General features: G+C 37.8%; 2 protein-coding genes across 2 annotated transcripts in view; one reads left to right on the forward strand and one right to left on the reverse strand.

The window, feature by feature from the left end:
- The window catches only part of LOC137005220 (zinc finger protein 721-like), a 143,115-nt gene that overhangs the window by 12,043 nt on the left and 113,655 nt on the right, over window positions 1–17,417 (reverse strand). The window lies entirely within an intron of this gene.
- Window positions 808–13,517, forward strand: LOC137006672 (gastrula zinc finger protein XlCGF57.1-like). The gene is made up of 3 exons (XM_067367625.1): window positions 808–863; window positions 1,403–1,496; window positions 11,612–13,517. Exons 2-3 carry the CDS (start codon window positions 1,403–1,405, stop codon window positions 12,907–12,909), a joined length of 1,392 nt encoding a protein of 463 aa, XP_067223726.1. The 5' UTR covers window positions 808–863; the 3' UTR covers window positions 12,910–13,517.

Here is a 17,417-nt window from a genome sequence, read left to right on the forward strand (position 1 = left end):
TAGCTCAATAGCGCCCCCATGAAAATGTCCTCACTCCGCTGGTAAAATGCTGGTTCTTTTCCTTTGATTTTTTTTTAGAAGCTGAGGTGAAGATTTGAATCATGGACACAGCTAGTGTTGAAATATAGTATACATTTATCTGTAATTGTAGCAGAAATGGTGGTCTTCACACACAGGTTAATTGACTCTGTCCTCACTTTGATAGATGTACAGGAATGTGTGTGTGTGTGTGTGTGTGTGTGTGTGTGTGTGTGTGTGTGTGTGTGTGTGTGTGTGTGTGTGTGTGTGTGTGTGTGGCAAATGGGGCAGACCTTTAGGAGTCTGCATGCTGTGAAGTTTGACGTTTACAACTGTGTGTTTGATCTCTCTAGACTCGACATCAGAGAACCAGAAAGTCTCTTTTAAGAGCGTCAACATCACAATTTGATTTGCTAAATAGGCAGCAGCTCACACAAATGACCCCTGACATTGAAGACTTGTTATTGATTTAATTACAAATATGTGAAACATTTCATTTTTAATTGGACTGAACCTTTTAGCAATATTTTTGGTATTGAATAAACTACATTTATACTTGAAATTTTGCTTATTTTACTTGATTACTGATTCTTGAGAGATAAATTGTGTTTCAGTTTGGACGGACACATGAATGAACTCATACAACCTTTTTAACATGTTTCTTTCTATCTTATTTGTCACAGTTTTTATTTCAATACAAAGATTATCTGGTAAAACAGATTTCTATGCAATTCTGTGATTGTAGACAATGCAGCGTGTGAACAGGACTTTTATTTTGGAGTAACGACATGACGTCATAAGACTGTGCCGCGCTCCTGCATCTCCTGAGATTCTGCTGAAGAAAGGTTTGTTTTAAAAAGTTAAGCTGTTTTAATCGATGGAAACAGTTCAATGATTTATAGTTGTTACAGTTTTTTAAAAGCGATGTGAAGTGAGTTTATTTACTATCTAACGTAACATTGTGATTCTTTATCTAACAGTAATGAAGGGTATTTGTGTGTAAAGCTCATCCACTGATGAGAAACAGTAAACCTGCATCTCATTTCTCTCTATATAAATCATAAATCAGTTTATCATGAACACGAGTTCAGTCTCTGGAGAGTAATGATGGAGAAACTGAACTTTTCAACTCCGAATCAATTGAATCAAATACTTTGAGAAATGATTCAGTGAATCACGACACAGTGAACATGAATGACAGTAACAAACTAACTAATTATGTTTTCATCAAAGTGTAATAATTTAAATATAATATATAATTTATTAAATTACCAAATGTAGATAATAAATGCCTAAATATGAAGTTTATTAATTTGCAGCGTTAGTTTTGAGTGTTTTTAACAGGTCATTGAAGACCATTAACTCTGTTTTTCTCTTCTTACAGATGGCGTTTATTAAAGAGGAGACTGAAGATATGAAGATAATTATTAAAGATGAGACTGAAGACGTGAAGATTGAAGATATAGAGGAACAAACAGGTTGGTTTTATTCTCATCGTTTTATTGATCCTAAAATGTCCAGCTCTACAGAAATAGAGAATATTTTGTGCAACATTAAACCCAATATCTGCTTCTGAATAGAGAACAATGAAAAAAAATCTTTGAGCATCTTAATGCTCGGAAATGCTGTACTTACATTTTAACATACCTGAACATAAACAGCAGTAACTGAACATTAAATCAGGCAAAAAATAATTCTTTAATAAATAATAATTTAATGTGTGTGTGTCATATGGAGGAAAGTCAGCAGGGGAAGCAAGTGAACTGATAATATCTGATGAAACCAGTGAAAATATTTACCGTGTCATTTGTGGCACAGGTGTAGGTTGGAAATCAGTAAGCGCTGGCAGATGAAATGGTGTGAAAATTACATGTTGTGACAAAATTATCATGGTTGTCGTTTACATGTTTTTGTTAATGTTCTGTAAAAGTTCTGATACAAGCTGAAATAAGTTCAAAAGTTCTTTTATTAAACTACAAATTAAATTAGCAGTGTACAAATTTTAGTTGAAATCCGATGACTCAGTGAGGTCTTCATAGGGAGCAATGACATTTCCTCTCTCAAGATCCATAAAGGTACTAAAAACATTTAAATTCAATGCAATTCACATTTATTTGTATAGCGCTTTTCACGATACATATCATTTCAAAGCAGCTTTACAGAGAATGGATGTCAACATTACAATTTAAAGAATGCAGTTAGCAAATAATGTAATAATTTAGGCAATTAATTTACAATTACTGTTAGCAGTTTAACTGAACGTAGAAGCAATGAGCTCCTGGAAAAATGAATTACATTAACAATAATTAGGATATAGAAATTGTGCAATGTGCATGTTGATCTAGATGATTGCGTCTCCTGAAGTCCTCGCAGGAGTTGTCGCCGTCTCTTCACAGGTGATGGTCATCTGAGGTCTTCTTTAGAGAGGACTTCAGCTTCAGTTTGGATCCAGCCTCTTGGCAAAACAGAAAAGCAAATGGAGAATAATTAGCGTAGCTGCTGTTCATAACTTTAAGCAAAGGTAGTCATGTGCAGTTGATCTGGTATGAGATGCATTATGTGAATGCTTGGCTAAAGAGATGCGTCTTTAATCTAGATTTAAACTGGGTGAGCGAGTCTGAGCCCCGAACATTATCAGGAAGCTATTCCAGAGTTTCGGAGCCAAATGTGAAAACGCTCTCCCTCCTTTAGTGGACTTAGATATCCTAGGTACAACCAGAAGTCCAGAGTTTTGTGATCTTAAAGAGCGTGAAGGATTGTAGGGCGATAGAAGATTGGTTAAGTACACAGGAGCTAAACCATTTAGAGCCTTATAGGTCATTAGCAATACTAATATATTAATACGGAACTTAATAGGTAACCAGTGTAGAGATGATAAGATTGGTGTTATATGATCATATTTTCTTGACCTGGTAAGAACTCTAGCAGCTGCATTTTGTACTAATTGTAGCTTGTTTATTGAGGAAGCAGGACAACCAGCTAATAATGCATTACAGTAATCTAGTCGAGACGTCATGAAAGCATGAACTAACTTTTCTGCATCAGAAATAGATAACATATTCCGTATTTTAGCAATGTTTCTGAGGTGAAAGAAGGCTGTTTTTGTAACATATGAAATATGATTTTCAAAGGACAAGTTGCCGTCTAATATAACACCCAGGTCTTTAACTGTTGAGGATGGAGTAACAGTACATCCTTCTAAATGCAGATTGTAGTCTGAGAGATTCTGTGCTCAGGTTTTTGGCCCAATAAGTAATACTTCAGTCTTATCTGAATTTAATAGAAGAAAATTACTAGTCATCCAATGTTTTACTTCTTTAATACATTCTGTCAGATTGGATAATTTAGAGATTTCATCTGGTTGTGTTGAAATATATAACTGAGTATCATCGGCATAGCAGTGGAAACTAATTCCATGTTTTCTTATAATATTGCCGAGTGGCAGCATGTAGATTGAAAATAGCAGAGGGCCTAACACTGATCCTTGCGGCACTCCATAGTTTATTATCGTGATCTTAGATTTTTCCCCGTTTATATAAACAAAATTGTGACGGTCTGATAGGTACGATCTAAACCACCGCAATGCCTGGCCTTGAATACCAGTAGGGCTGAAACGATTCATCGAGTTACTCGATTAACTCGATTACAAAAATTCCTAAGAGTTGCCTCGAAGCCTCGTTAAATTCCTATGACGCGCACTATATGCGCAGGGATCTGATTCACACGGACCGTTGTTCAGTGTTCAGGAAGCACACCATAGCACGTGATACATTTTGAATTTAGTTGGCGCGATGACGGAGAGTAAAGATAGATATGATGTTTAGCTTTGATGTTTTTAAGTAGTGAACGTATTCACGTTCAATTGTAAGAGTATAGCCTAAAAAAAAGAACCCCTTCACACACACACACGCATGCACCCTCGTCTCTCACGCGCCAGTCAGACCAATCGCGGCAATGCATCACATATGCATAAACTTTTTATGTAGCCACGCAACAATAATTTCAGCATGCATTCACTGTATACACAGGGACGTGATGTTGTGACGCGATTTTTTGAACGGATGCTTCACCTAAAATGCACTGCAATGCAAGTGATGCAGGCCAAATGCACCGTTCTATTGAAAATGATTGTATGTAACGTTAGGCTATTTCTGCCGTACCAAACTGCAATGAAGCAACTGGTTTGACTGGGGCGTCACTCTTCCTCACACACGGCATGTGTTTTTGTTCTCAGGTGGGTAATTTGCAGAAGGTGCAATCCTTTTTTTGTAATGTTGTATTAAGACGACAAAACTAAGGCCAAATGGCCTTTACTATTTAAGTTTGTATTCATAGTTTTACATGTCATACATGTTTTACAGTAAGTTGACTTAACTGTATTGTTATATAATTGTTGGCACTGACACTTATAAACACTAAATGGGTAAAAAATTGCAATAAAAAGGCTTAGTTTTGGAGCCAAATGTTGGAGTTGGAACCAATACCTCTGTTTTTTTAAGAAATAAAAGCCAAATGCTTGATCATTTTACAGCCACATCATTTTCACTATGCATTATTTGTTTTGGTTGTTAAAAAAAAAAAAAAAATCTGATTAATCGATCGATTAAGTGCTAGATTAATCGATTACAAAAAGAATCGATAGCTGTAGCCCTAAATACCAGTGTAATTTTGTATTCGATTTAGGAGTATTTTATGATCTATAGTGCCGAACGCAGCACTGAGATCAAGTAACACTAGTATTGAGACACAGCCCTGGTCGGAAGCTAGAAGTAAGTCGTTTGTAATTTAAACGAGCGCAGTTTCTGTGCTATGATGAGATCTGAATCCCGTTTTTTTGCAAGAAGGAGCATTGGACAGTTGTCGGGAGAATTGTTCTGCCTAGTCGATATTGCGGAGCAATTTGACAAATATCATGAGTATGCAGTACGCAAGTTACGAGGTAGTGATCAGAGACATCGTCACTTTGCAGTAGAATTTCTATATCGGTTGGATTGATTCCATGTGATATAATTAAATCTAGTGTATGATTAAAACGGTGAGTGGGTCCAGTGACATTTTGTTTGACCCCAGATGAGTTTAGTAAATCAGTAAACGCAGCCCCTAACGTATCATTTTTATTGTCAACATGATGTTAAAATCTCCAACAATCAACGCTTTATCAACGTTGACCAATAGGTCTGAGAGAAAGTCTGAAAACTCTTTTAGGAAATCAGCATAAGGCCCTGGAGGTCTATAAACGGTAGCCAAAGCAAGAGATAGTAGCGACTTTTTACTTATATCTGAGAGTGTAATATTTAGCATAAGAATTTCAAATGATTTAAACCTATAGTTTGTTCTCTGAGTAACATTAAGAGTACCTCTATAGATTGTTGCTACACCACCGCCACGGCCAATCAGGCGGCATTTGTTTTTATAACAGTAGCCAGGTGGACAAGACTCATTAAGACCGAAATAATCAGTTGGTTTAAGCCATGTTTCAGTAAGGCAAATTAAATCAAGACTATTATCTGTGATCATTTCATTTATAATAACTGCCTTAGGTGTCAGTGATCTAATATTTAGTAGCCCTAGCTTTAGAAATTGTTTTTGTTCAGTAATTTTGCGAATTTCTGGTTTGATTATGATCAGATTTTTTCTAGATCCTTTATTTTTATTGTTAGACCTCACTATTCGGGGAAGTTTACACAGTTTATACAGACTGTACTACACTCACATTTCTATCTATAGACCAATTTGGTGTTTGCAAACAGCGATGACGTTTTTTATGGGCGGAGCCTACCTGGTTGCAGAAAATGACAGTTGAGCAGTAGCAGTCAATGGAAGCCACGAAATAAAAGAATAAAAAAAAGTTAATTTTGAGTTTGTCTCACAATTCTGACTTTTATTTCTCGCAAACCTGAGTTTATATCTCACATTTCTTACAAAGAAAAACAGAATTGTGAGATATAGCCTACTCGTTATCCTGTCTTTTCTGAATTGCAATTTATCCCGCAATTCTGACTTTTTTCCCCTCAGAATTGTGAAATAAACTCACAATTGCGAGTTATAATGGCCGAACTGGGAGTCATAAACACGCAAATGCAAGAAAAAAAGTCAGAATTGTGAAATAAAAATTTTATAGACTATGTTTAAAAGTTATCTATGTAAAATGTTATAGGTTTAAATATTATTTCATGCTGTAACTGCTATGTATATATGTCCTCTGAACTGCATATGTGAATATTATGTAGACTTACTGTTTACATCAAATTCCTGCTTTAATAGTAGACTAATCCTTGCAGGGGTGTATTCCAGAAAGCAGGGTTAATTTACTGTCACATATACCCTGAACTCTCGGTTGATTAACCCAAACCTTGCTTACGCGAGGTATGCTGGTTCCAAAAATGCGTCCGGGAATAAGTTCAGCCAACCCAGAGTGTGTTCCCGGTTAACACACAAGACATTCTCAACAGAGCGATGAATCGATGATTCACCATGGAAACAGACGCTAAGAAAAAGCGCGCCATTCTACTTCATTCTTCTTCTTTTGTTTAATGGCGATTTACATAACCTACTTGGTGCACATCACCTATTGGGTGGTTGTGCAATAATTTTTAATCTTAATATTGTTTGTTTGATGCTAATTATTTAATAAAATATCACATATATGATATGTATTTTATTATAGAAATTATAGCATAGAAAATGTCCTGTTATAAAGATTAAGAAGTAGATCCATGTGTGCTATGACAATAAAATTCATATATTAGAATTGAATAAACATTTATATATTGTATAATATAACATTGTGTATATAACTGTAACTATATAACAAATTTAGATACATTAATATAACCATATTGATAATATAACACACATCTAAATTCCTCTTAAGCTAACTAACCCTTGAACATAACCTGCTCCGGAGCAGGTTATGTTCAGAGAGCAAGTTGCTATGGTTACTTACATACCCTAAAAGTTACCTCCGTTTTTGGAACCGAAAGTTGAGGTTATCTGCTTACTTACTCTTAAACATACCCAGGTATGTCACATAACCTGCTTTCAGGAATACCCCCCAGGTGTCATCAGTCCAGTCTGTGAAACGTCTCCGTTTAGCTTCAAAGGACGTTTTCAACGATGGTTTTCTTTAAAAATGAAGACTATATTTTTTTGCATTCCGATTCCAACATCCAGAGGCACAACAAAACGTTTTTCTCTTGTTCTGTGGATTTTGCACATTTTCGTCTCGATCAGGCTCCTGAAGTCCTGCTTCAGCACCTCCGTCTGTCGCAGCCTGGTGTCGTTCACCCCCGTGTGCAGCACTACAGCTCCGATGGTCTCAGCACCGTTGAGGATCTCGGGAACCTGCGCAGCGACATCGAGAACACGAGCACGTCCACAGCGTCGCGTTCCGCCTCGCGAAGAGGGGAGAAGCGGTTCCGTGTCGGGACCTTGAAGACCGGGAGCGGCGGCGGAGGAGAGGTCCTGGTCCAAGGCCTGGCTCGCGTCTTCTGCTGCTGAAGCACCCAAGGTCCTTGGTGAGACGGCGCCGGAGTAAACGAGGGCTGGGATGAATGCGTTCTGGGAGCTCGGGCCCTGTGCAGAGAAACACATGGCGTAGAGGAAGCAGGAGTGTTAATATCGCGCTGTAAACTTACCGAGGAGCGGTGAACGTCAGCACGGGAAGTTTCCAGCGCTGTCTGCCGCTCGCGTAGCTCGGCCTGCTTCTTGAGAAGGGTCCGGATCTGTCGCTCCATGTTCCAACTGCACCACATGCAGCTCAAACGTGTCCTCACCTGCACACAAAGATAGAGAAGCATCCGATACACTCGCCATTAGAATAGATGAACAATAATGTAGTGAGAGAAGAGTACAAACGCTAGTGTGCCACGCCGCTATTGCTAACGGGCTAAAGCTAATAGCGAATGTTCGGGAAGTCGGATAAAACTAGCGATATCAAGGTAATCTGAGTGTTTTTATGTAAAATATTGTTGGGGATGTGTTCCCCCGCCGAAAAAGAGAGTGATATGTTATAAGTTTGATTTTAAGAGACAAAAACAAGCAATTAGGAATCAGCTCGACGGAGCTCTAGTTCAAACAGTGCGGCAGCAACAAATAGGAAGTGACGTCACTTCCTGTTTGTATAAATCCGTTCATGTGAGCACAGTGGTTCAATATTAATATTATAAAGCCACGAGAATATTTTTGGTGCACCAAAACAACAGAATAATGACTTATTTAGTGATGGCCGATTTCAAAACACTGCTTCAGGAAGCTTCAGAGCACAAATGAATCAGTGTATCGAATCTGCTGTTCGGAGCGCCAAAGTCACGTGTTTTCAGCCGTTGACGGTTTGACACGCGATCTGAATCATGATTCGATACACTGAACAGAGCTGTTGCAAACATATCCACATTGCTATGATCAGATGCTTTTTTTATGCTGCCACCGCCAGTGGCGTAGCGTCTGGGAATGCAAGGTATGCACGTGGATATGGGCCCGGGCAGATTGGGGGCCTGATACGGCCTACCCCAAACTACCCATCCACGTGCACGTCTGCACATTTTAAGATACTGCACAAGATGTGAATAAATGTAACTCGTACACTCATTGGGGTGGATACTCTTTGTTCAACGAAATGAAATACACATAAAATGTGATGGAAAAATATTTAGAGAAGAAACTTATTGTAAATTTATTAGGAATAAAAAGTGCATTAAAAAAGACAGAATAATTAATTAATAACTGGAATAATTTTCGGACTCATCACATCTGAAATTATGCTATTATCATTCTGAAATTCCAAAGCAAGAGTCGTATCGGTCGAATTCAAACGTAGACTGTGTTGAGAAGCCGTTTTATCACTCCTATAAATGTTTTTACCATTTCCGTCTGCATGTTAGTGATAATATCATTCATAAATAAATTGAATCTCATCATAGATTCGAATCTATAAATCAAAATGTATTGCATTTATGAAGAAAAAGTTGAGCACCTAAGGCTCTCTCGCTATTGCCTCAATGGTGTACAGTGTCTTTGGGTGGATTAGGACTGTTTGTGATTTGGTCTTAGTGATTTAGGAGTCCTCTGGTCTACTCCTAACGCTTCACAGATTTAGGAGCTAGTTTTAGTGCTAAAATGCTTTGTGAAATACTCTTAGAGCAAAATTCTAGGACTCCTAAAATTAGGACTGACACGCCCATTTTTTTTAAGAGTTTCTCCTAAATCAGCAAGTTAGGAGCTTCTTTTAGCCTTAAGATGTTTTGTGAATACGGCCCCAGGTTTCTTTATGCCTGCCGCTCCACAACAAACTAAAAAACAACTTCCGTCTGAGAACACGAGTAATTCAGGCAGTTGTACAATAATACAATCTGTTAGCACCCTCTGCTGGACTGTCTTGCACTTTTCTTTGCAGCAATACTGATATGACTTCTCCCGATAGTGAAGGCAAAAGGTCAGAGACAAACTGTGTGGGGTTGCCCTTCTCGATGTTCTCAGAAAGACCAGCTATCTTGATAATTTGTCAATGAGATCTGGCCTCTAAATCTGTTACCTTGGACTTCAGAGACGCACCCTCTTGTGATAAACTTGCTAGAGTGCCCTCCACTGTGTCGGCTGACGAGGACGAGCCTTTTTGACAATCTTTTTAGATTTATTCATCATCAGCATGTTAATTATGTTGAGTGATCAATTTAAGCAAGAGCAATGAAGTTTTAAATGATTCATTTCAACAAGTGTGACGGAGCTAAGTGAGAACGCGTCCTACTCAATGTGTTGCTCTCTAGCGCCCCCTTCCATCATCATTAATTCTGAAGTATTTCCACACCTCTAAGGCTGACATTGTTTCTGCTGCTGCCGTCAGTGTCTCTGTGCTTGGAAAATTCTGTCAGTTACGTCACGTGAGGTATCAGTCTTTGGTATTGTGGGTATTTTTACGAGTACGTGTACAAGTATATGAGCTTGGTATCAGGTCCGATACTGATACTGGTATTGGTGCATCCCTACTGAAAACCCCTGATTTAGATCATGCTGAGGTTGTGTGTGTAATCACGGGAGCTGATTAATTATTGTTCATGGTCATGATGCCACCAGCTGGCAGCAATAAGTGTGGCACATATTCAAGCATTTAAAATAGTTCTTTATTATTTTTTTATAAAAAACTGACAACTGACTACAAGTCGGCTCCATAGCAGATTTCAAGCAATCAAGAGCTTAGAGAGTTACATGTAAAGTACTAGACAGATTCTGCTAGTATTGGACATTTACAAGTAACAGTATAACTGTAAAATGTAAGTTTTGTGCTGAGGAAATCACATCTCATAAGCATTAATTCTTTAATTGTTTTTTTTTTTAAGTTGCCAGCCATCACCAGCATTTTTGATTATTTTTACAAAACTTTAATGACCCCAGAAGATTTTGTTGTATGAATAGCTGAACATGCAATATGTCAAGAAAAATAACACAGATGATTGCATTAGTTTGCATGTACTTGATCAAAGCTTTTATCGCTTCTTCCTGCTGCTGCTTCTTCTGTGTTTTGATCTGGAGGTTTTGTACTGATTCAGATAAGTAAAGGCACCCCTACCGTATACCAGGAAAATTCTGTCAATGGCGGCAAAGTGTTGTGTCCTAAATTATTCTCAAAATGTGTCTTGAAACAGAAATTAGGGGGGTACTCGCACTAGGCAATCGAAAACGTGCCGAGCACTTTTGACCCCCAAAGTCTAGTTTGTATGGCTAGTGTGATTGCTCCGTACCACTTGAAAAGATTAGGCTCGGTACGGCTGTAGTGAGATCACTAACCGTGCCGCAGTACGGAACAGATATCTTCTATTACTAATAGAATAGTTCACTTTTCAGTTAAGTTAATTAATTCAAGCATATTTAGGTTTATAACAGGTCTGATTCTCGCCTTATTGGTGAACAGGAAAAGTAGTCTGCAAATTTCTCTATCAATGTCAGCTCTCCTCTAACAAGCGAATGATCTTCACCAGATGTAAAAAATACAGGAGACATACAAAATGTGCAGTGGTGGGTCCCTGTGGACCAGGTTTGAAAACCACTGGTGTACTGAGTATACTATAGTATAGTATAGTATAGTATAGTATATATGGTGTACTGAAAATATAGATCTATAGACGGGATGGGCAAATCTGGTCCTGGAGGGACACTATTCTGCAGTTTACCTCCTTGATCAAATACACCTGCAAAATTTAACCCAACCCCCAAATTTAACCCGTATTCTTGAGGACTGCTTGAAAATTACAGGCACGTGTATTTAATTAGAGATAAAACTTTACTCTGCAGGTCCTCCAGGACCAAAGCTGCCCATCCCTGATCCATAGGGTATGGTATAGATCAGGGGTGTCCAACCCTGCTCCTGGAGAGTTACCGTCTTGCAGACTTCAGTCCCAACCCTGCTCCAACACACCTGCTGTAATTATCAAGGAACATCCTGATTAGCTGGTTCAGGTGTGTTTGATTGGAGTTGGACCTAAAATCTGCAGGATGGTAGCTCTCCAGGAGCAGGTTTGGACACCCCTGGTATAGATCATACATGTTGTTGGTTTTGATGCTTTAAATGTCGAAATTGTTTTGTCTATTTTCCTCCTAGACCTAACGGCACTGAGAGAGGCTAGCCATGAACTTAATGAAAGGGAAGAAGAGAAAGAACATTATGATAAACATGATTTCATGACTGGGGAAAGGTCGACGCTGGCTAAAAAGACTTCCTCACGAAAAAGAGTTCAAAAGACAGGAACTAAAAGATATTTCACCTGCCAACAGTGTGGAAAGAGTTTTGATCGACATATAAAAGTTCAAGTCCACATGAGAATTCACACTGGAGAGAAACCTTTTTCTTGCTGGCAATGTGGAAAGAGTTTCAGTCAAAAAGGAAACCTTAATGTCCACATGAGAATTCACACTGTAGAGAGCCCATTTGCCTGCGTACAGTGTGGACAGAGTTTCAGTGAAGAAGGAAAACTTGAAATCCACTTGAGAATTCACAAAGGAGAAAAGCCTTACAGCTGCCAAGAGTGTGGAAAGAGTTTCATACAAAAAGGAAGCCTTAAATACCACATGCGAATTCACACTGGAGAAAAGCCTTATACCTGTCAAGAGTGTGGAAAGAGTTTCCATTATAAAAGAAACCTTAAGGTCCACATGATAATTCACACTGAAGAGAACCCATTCACCTGCCAACAGTGTAGAAAGAGTTTCACTGGAAAAGCAAACCTTATAGCCCACATGAGAGTTCACACTGGAGAAAAGCCTTACACCTGCCAACAGTGTGAAAAGAGTTTCAGTCGAAAAGAAAAACTTGAAATCCACATGAGAATTCACACTGGAGAAAAACGTCACACCTGTCAAGAGTGTAGAAAAAGTTTCAGTCATAAAGGAAACCTTATAGTCCACATGAGAATTCACACTGGAGAGTGCCCATTCGCCTGCCAACAGTGTGGAAAGAGTTTCATTGGAAAAGAAAGCCTTGACATCCACATGAGAACTCACACTGGAGAAAAGCCTCACACCTGTCAAGAGTGTGGAAAGAGTTTCAGTCATAAAGGAGGCCTTAAGCGCCACATGAGAAGTCACACTGGAGAAAAGCCTTACACCTGCACTCTGTGTGGGAATGGCTTTTCACAGAAACAAATCCTAAGGGAACACATGAATATTCACACTGGAGAGAAGCCTTTTACATGTGATCAGTGTGGAAAGAGTTTCGCACATAAATTGTCACTACATTTTCACATGAAAATTCACACTGGAGAGAAGCCATTCATGTGTGATCAGTGTGGCAAGTGTTTCAGATTAATGGGTAACCTTAAGGAGCACATGAGGATTCACTCGAAAGAGAAATCTTTTAGAAGTCGTCACTCTGGAAAGAGCAGAGGTGTAAAGAGTACCTGAAAACAATACTTGAATTAAAGTACAGATATCTTATCTGCCTCATCTCCTAAATCAAACACCTGTGATTCATTACTAACTGCTAATGCACTTGCATTCATGTAAAGTAGCCTTGTTGGCAAGTTTGGGTAAGTAAAGGCAAACATACAAGATATAGTACCTACAATGCCTTCTTTATAGCAGAAACTGCTGCAGAAATATTAGGTGCCATGCAAAATATAATGTAAGTATTGGAGTAAAACATACATTTACTTGTTTACTTGTCAAGTAAAGAGTAAAAGTTGCTAATATCTTGATACAAAGTAGCCAAAAAGATACTTAAGTACAGTAACTAACTGCATTTACTCAAATACTTTACACCACTGGCAAATAGTTCCACAGTCTCCGTAAATGGCAGATTTGAAGAAAATTAACGTAGTTTGGCAAATAAATAAATAAATTACGGACAGTTACAAACACATTACCAATCATGTTGTCTTTAAACATAAAGCTTATGTTTAAATGTTTTTCCACTTGCGTGATCAACGTAATATATAAATCAAAAGTATTAGTTCATACAGGGTTCCCACGGGTCGTGGAATTTTAAAATTTCTATTCCACACATTGAAAGTCAGGACATGTTATATTTTTTTTGTCCAAGTCATGGAAGATCAGGGATTTTTGTTTGTTGCTTTAAATTTTAGTTTCCGTTTATCAAAATGTATTCTATACTTTATTTTTTGTTTTTGTCATGTTGTTTCACGTGTTTTGTATTGTAGTGGTTAGGCTATTTTTCAGAGCAATTTTATTTCCTTGAGCTTTGTCAACTGGCAATCACTTAATCAAATGCAGTCACCTGTACTACCTGTTAACTAAGGCAAACATGCCAGGAATATGTCAATTCTGATGGAGAGAATAAGGTCTCTTAAGGATTGATGTGTTTTTCTTTTTGATGAAAGCTTTAATCGGAAGACCCCAACAAAGCAAATGGGCATTCATTTAAGATTTTAGGACAATGATGCTGTCGTTACATGCTACTTCACTTCTGGATTCATAGGCCGCAGCAGAGGATATGGTGGAGGTCTTCCACAAGTCAATAGAGGGGTTGAATTACAAAGGTCTTGTTTCAATGGATGGATCTAATGTTAATTTTAAATTCCAAGACCTTATACAAACTGAACTTGGACAAGATGTCAATACTGTGTTACTAATTGTGGGTATCTGTGGCCTACATATTTTGCATGGGGTATTTGAAAAGGTTGCAGATGCCTCAAACTGAAATGTAGACCAGTTCTTAAGTGATGCTTATTGGCTACTGAAAGATTCCCCTGCCTGAGGAGAGGATTATGCTAAAGCTGTCGGACAAACATCTCCTCTTATGCCACTCAAATTCTGTAAAACAAGATGGGTAGAGAATGTCCCAGTTACAGAGGGAATGATCAATATATTGATGGACTTAAAGAAATATGTGAATGCAGGCAAATTCCCTAACCCTGGAACTAAATCCTATACTACTGTCAAAGAAAGGTGCAGAGACACACTGTTGCCTGCAAAGGTTGCACCTTTCTTGAAACTATATAAAAGAGACTTTGCTAATGTTATCAGGTCAATTATGGATCATTTTATCAAGCCTGATATGTCGTCACCAGAGTTGGGCACGTTACTTTAAAAAAGTAATTAGTTATAGTTACTAGTTACTTCTCACAAATAGTAATGGAGTTAGTAACTGAGTTACATCATTATAAAAGTAACTAATTACCAGGGAAAGTAACTATTGCGTTACTTTAAAAAAATAAAATAAATAAAAATATGCCAAATAAATTGAATGCCCTCAATATTACATTTAAGTCTAAGAATAAATTATTCTTGATGCGACTCCTGACTCATGATCCGCTCTTGCTCACAACATGAAATTTCTCTGTACTGTGTTGGTAGCCATTAAAGAAAACGTAGTTTCATATTTATGTTTAAATAGTCCTATGTTATGTTTTAAATCCATTCATTCGATTATGAAAAGTGAACAGCGTGAGTAAGATGCATCATAAAATGCGCAAATATATCGGGAGACATGGAGTGGGTCAGACATGATTTTAAACACTTCATTAAGTTTTGTTTTATAGAAAGCCTCTCTTTAAAGTGAATTTCGTTTTGTAAAAATTGTATCTTAATTTTAATCAATGTTTCATCAGCCAATTGCTTGGATTTAATATATAACAAGCAAATATAGCAGACAATAAAATCATGACATGGAAGCGCGGGCGCGATCACTGGCGTGTGAATTGGAGCGCGTCTTATAGGCTAAATGAACCGAAACTCAGAGGCTGCTTGCCTCGCAGACATGAGAAATATATCTATAGAACGCTTGAAATATCTACTTTAACGAATATGAAGTAATTAAACACGAAAAGAAAGAGGCTACTCTGATTATATAGCCTAATCCGAATGAAATGTGCGTTATCTCTCTAGGCGCGTCCATATGAGCAAATGATCAGCAATGAGAATCAGCAATGTCAACTTCATCTTTGCAGCCGACACTGTTTATTAATAAAGTAATGTTTTCTGAATCAATTAAAATGTCTCCTTGCTGTTTTTGTCACACTCATAATCATTACTTTTGCCGGTTCTTTATGGCAATTATGCGTGCCCTTGAGTGCTATATAGCCTATATTATGTAAATGCTCCTTATTATGGTTTCTCTCCAGTATTTAAGAAATTAAATTAATATAAATGTGATTAGTCAACGAATAGCTTAAATGAACAACAACTAGTCGACTAGAAAAAAACTCATTTCACATTTTAGCATCAAAAAGGGTATTCTGGTTTGAGCTCGTGCTTCGCGCGCATGCTCTGACAGACACACACACACAGCGCATCATACATTATTATCAGTTTAAAATTATATTTGTGTATGACTTACCGCAGCACACACCAGAGAAAAAAACTTTGCAGGTCCTATGGCTGAGAGAGAGCTTACTCGGATGAAAACCGCTTCAGTGAGCTCAATTATAGTAACGCGGCATTTTTTTTTTGTCAGTAACGCTAACGGCGTTGTAACGGGAGAAAAAGTAATTCGTTTGATTACTCGTTACTGAAAAAAGTAACGGCGTTAGTAACGCGCGTTATTTATAACGCCGTTATTCCCATCACAGTTCAGGTAGATACCCTATTCTATAAAAAGGCAAGAGAAAAGAGAAACAGTACGAAACACTGTGGAATGTTATGTCTCTTCTTCTAAAGCTCTCGCATAGAAATGCAACCGTGGAGCGAGGTTTTTCAGTCAATAAACAAATTGAGGTTGAAAACATGAGGGAAAGTGTGGATCATTTGAGGTCAGTAGGGGGAATTGATAACTGTGGTAAATAAGGCCTTCAGTCTGTATCCTTGTCAAGACAGTGATACATCTTTCATCTCAAGGAACAGAAAAGACTTAAAGGAGCAGAAAAACTAAACATGAAAAGGAAAACTCTCTGATGAGATTGATGAGCTGAGGAAAAAGAGAGCATGCCTCTAGGAGGATGCCTCAGCTATGGAGCAATCTGCTGATGACCTTGCATTATAGGCAGAAAGTGTAGGTGATCTTACATAGATTGCTCAGTCAAACAGTCTAACACAGTCTGCAAAAAATAAATGTGAAGAATGAACTTGATCACAAACAGAAAATCATTGTTTAACTGACGATAAACTATTTCGATTTAACTATTTCTACAGAAATTAAAGTCCATTTAACAAATAAAAGAAGAAAAAAAAAAGTAGTGTGTATGTGTTTAAGTTGGTTAATAAAACAACTGTGAATAAGTAAATAAAGTTTGAAAAATACTGTTTGTGGCTGTTTTTTGTCTGCTCAGTGCTCCGTTCATTATAGGTCATGGAAATTCAGCTTTTTAGTTTGTGAAAGTCAAGGAAAAGTCAGGGAATTTGATATTTGGCTTAGAGTGGGAACCCTGTTTACATAAATATAAAGTAATGAATTTAATAAAACATTTAAACATGACATCAATGAAATATAGTGTATACAAAGAGAATCACAATACTGACAAGCCATGTTCATTAACAACTTTTCAATTTAAATTAAAAATAAGTAAATGTTGTTTGTGTTAAACAGCCACAGATCAGTTACACACTGCAAACCTGGCATCTGTGAAAGCACAATAGCACGGGCTGCTCCTGCATCATACTGCAAAGGCATGACGATGGTGCGTCTCCGCTCTCCTCTGCTGGCCTTCCTGTGTTGTTTCATTTTGACAAAAATAATATCCAAAGCTTAAATCCTAAAGAATTACCTACGTGCAGACACGTCGCAATAGGGTAGGCAACAACACATTTTGAGGGAGTCCCCACGGGCTGATCAACAGTCAGAAATGTTAATATAAACATCAAGCAAGGAATAGCGTTAAGACATGTTTTCCTCCTTAAAGTAGTCCAAAAAAGGGTTCCAGGCTCTAAAAAATAGTTTATGTTTCTGTCCCATTATATACCTGATCTTTTCCGTTTTAAGTGCATGTAGCAAATCAAAAATCCGTTGGCGATAAGTA

Source organism: Chanodichthys erythropterus, chromosome 3, assembly GCF_024489055.1.
Source record: "Chanodichthys erythropterus isolate Z2021 chromosome 3, ASM2448905v1, whole genome shotgun sequence".
NCBI lineage: Eukaryota > Metazoa > Chordata > Actinopteri > Cypriniformes > Xenocyprididae > Chanodichthys > Chanodichthys erythropterus.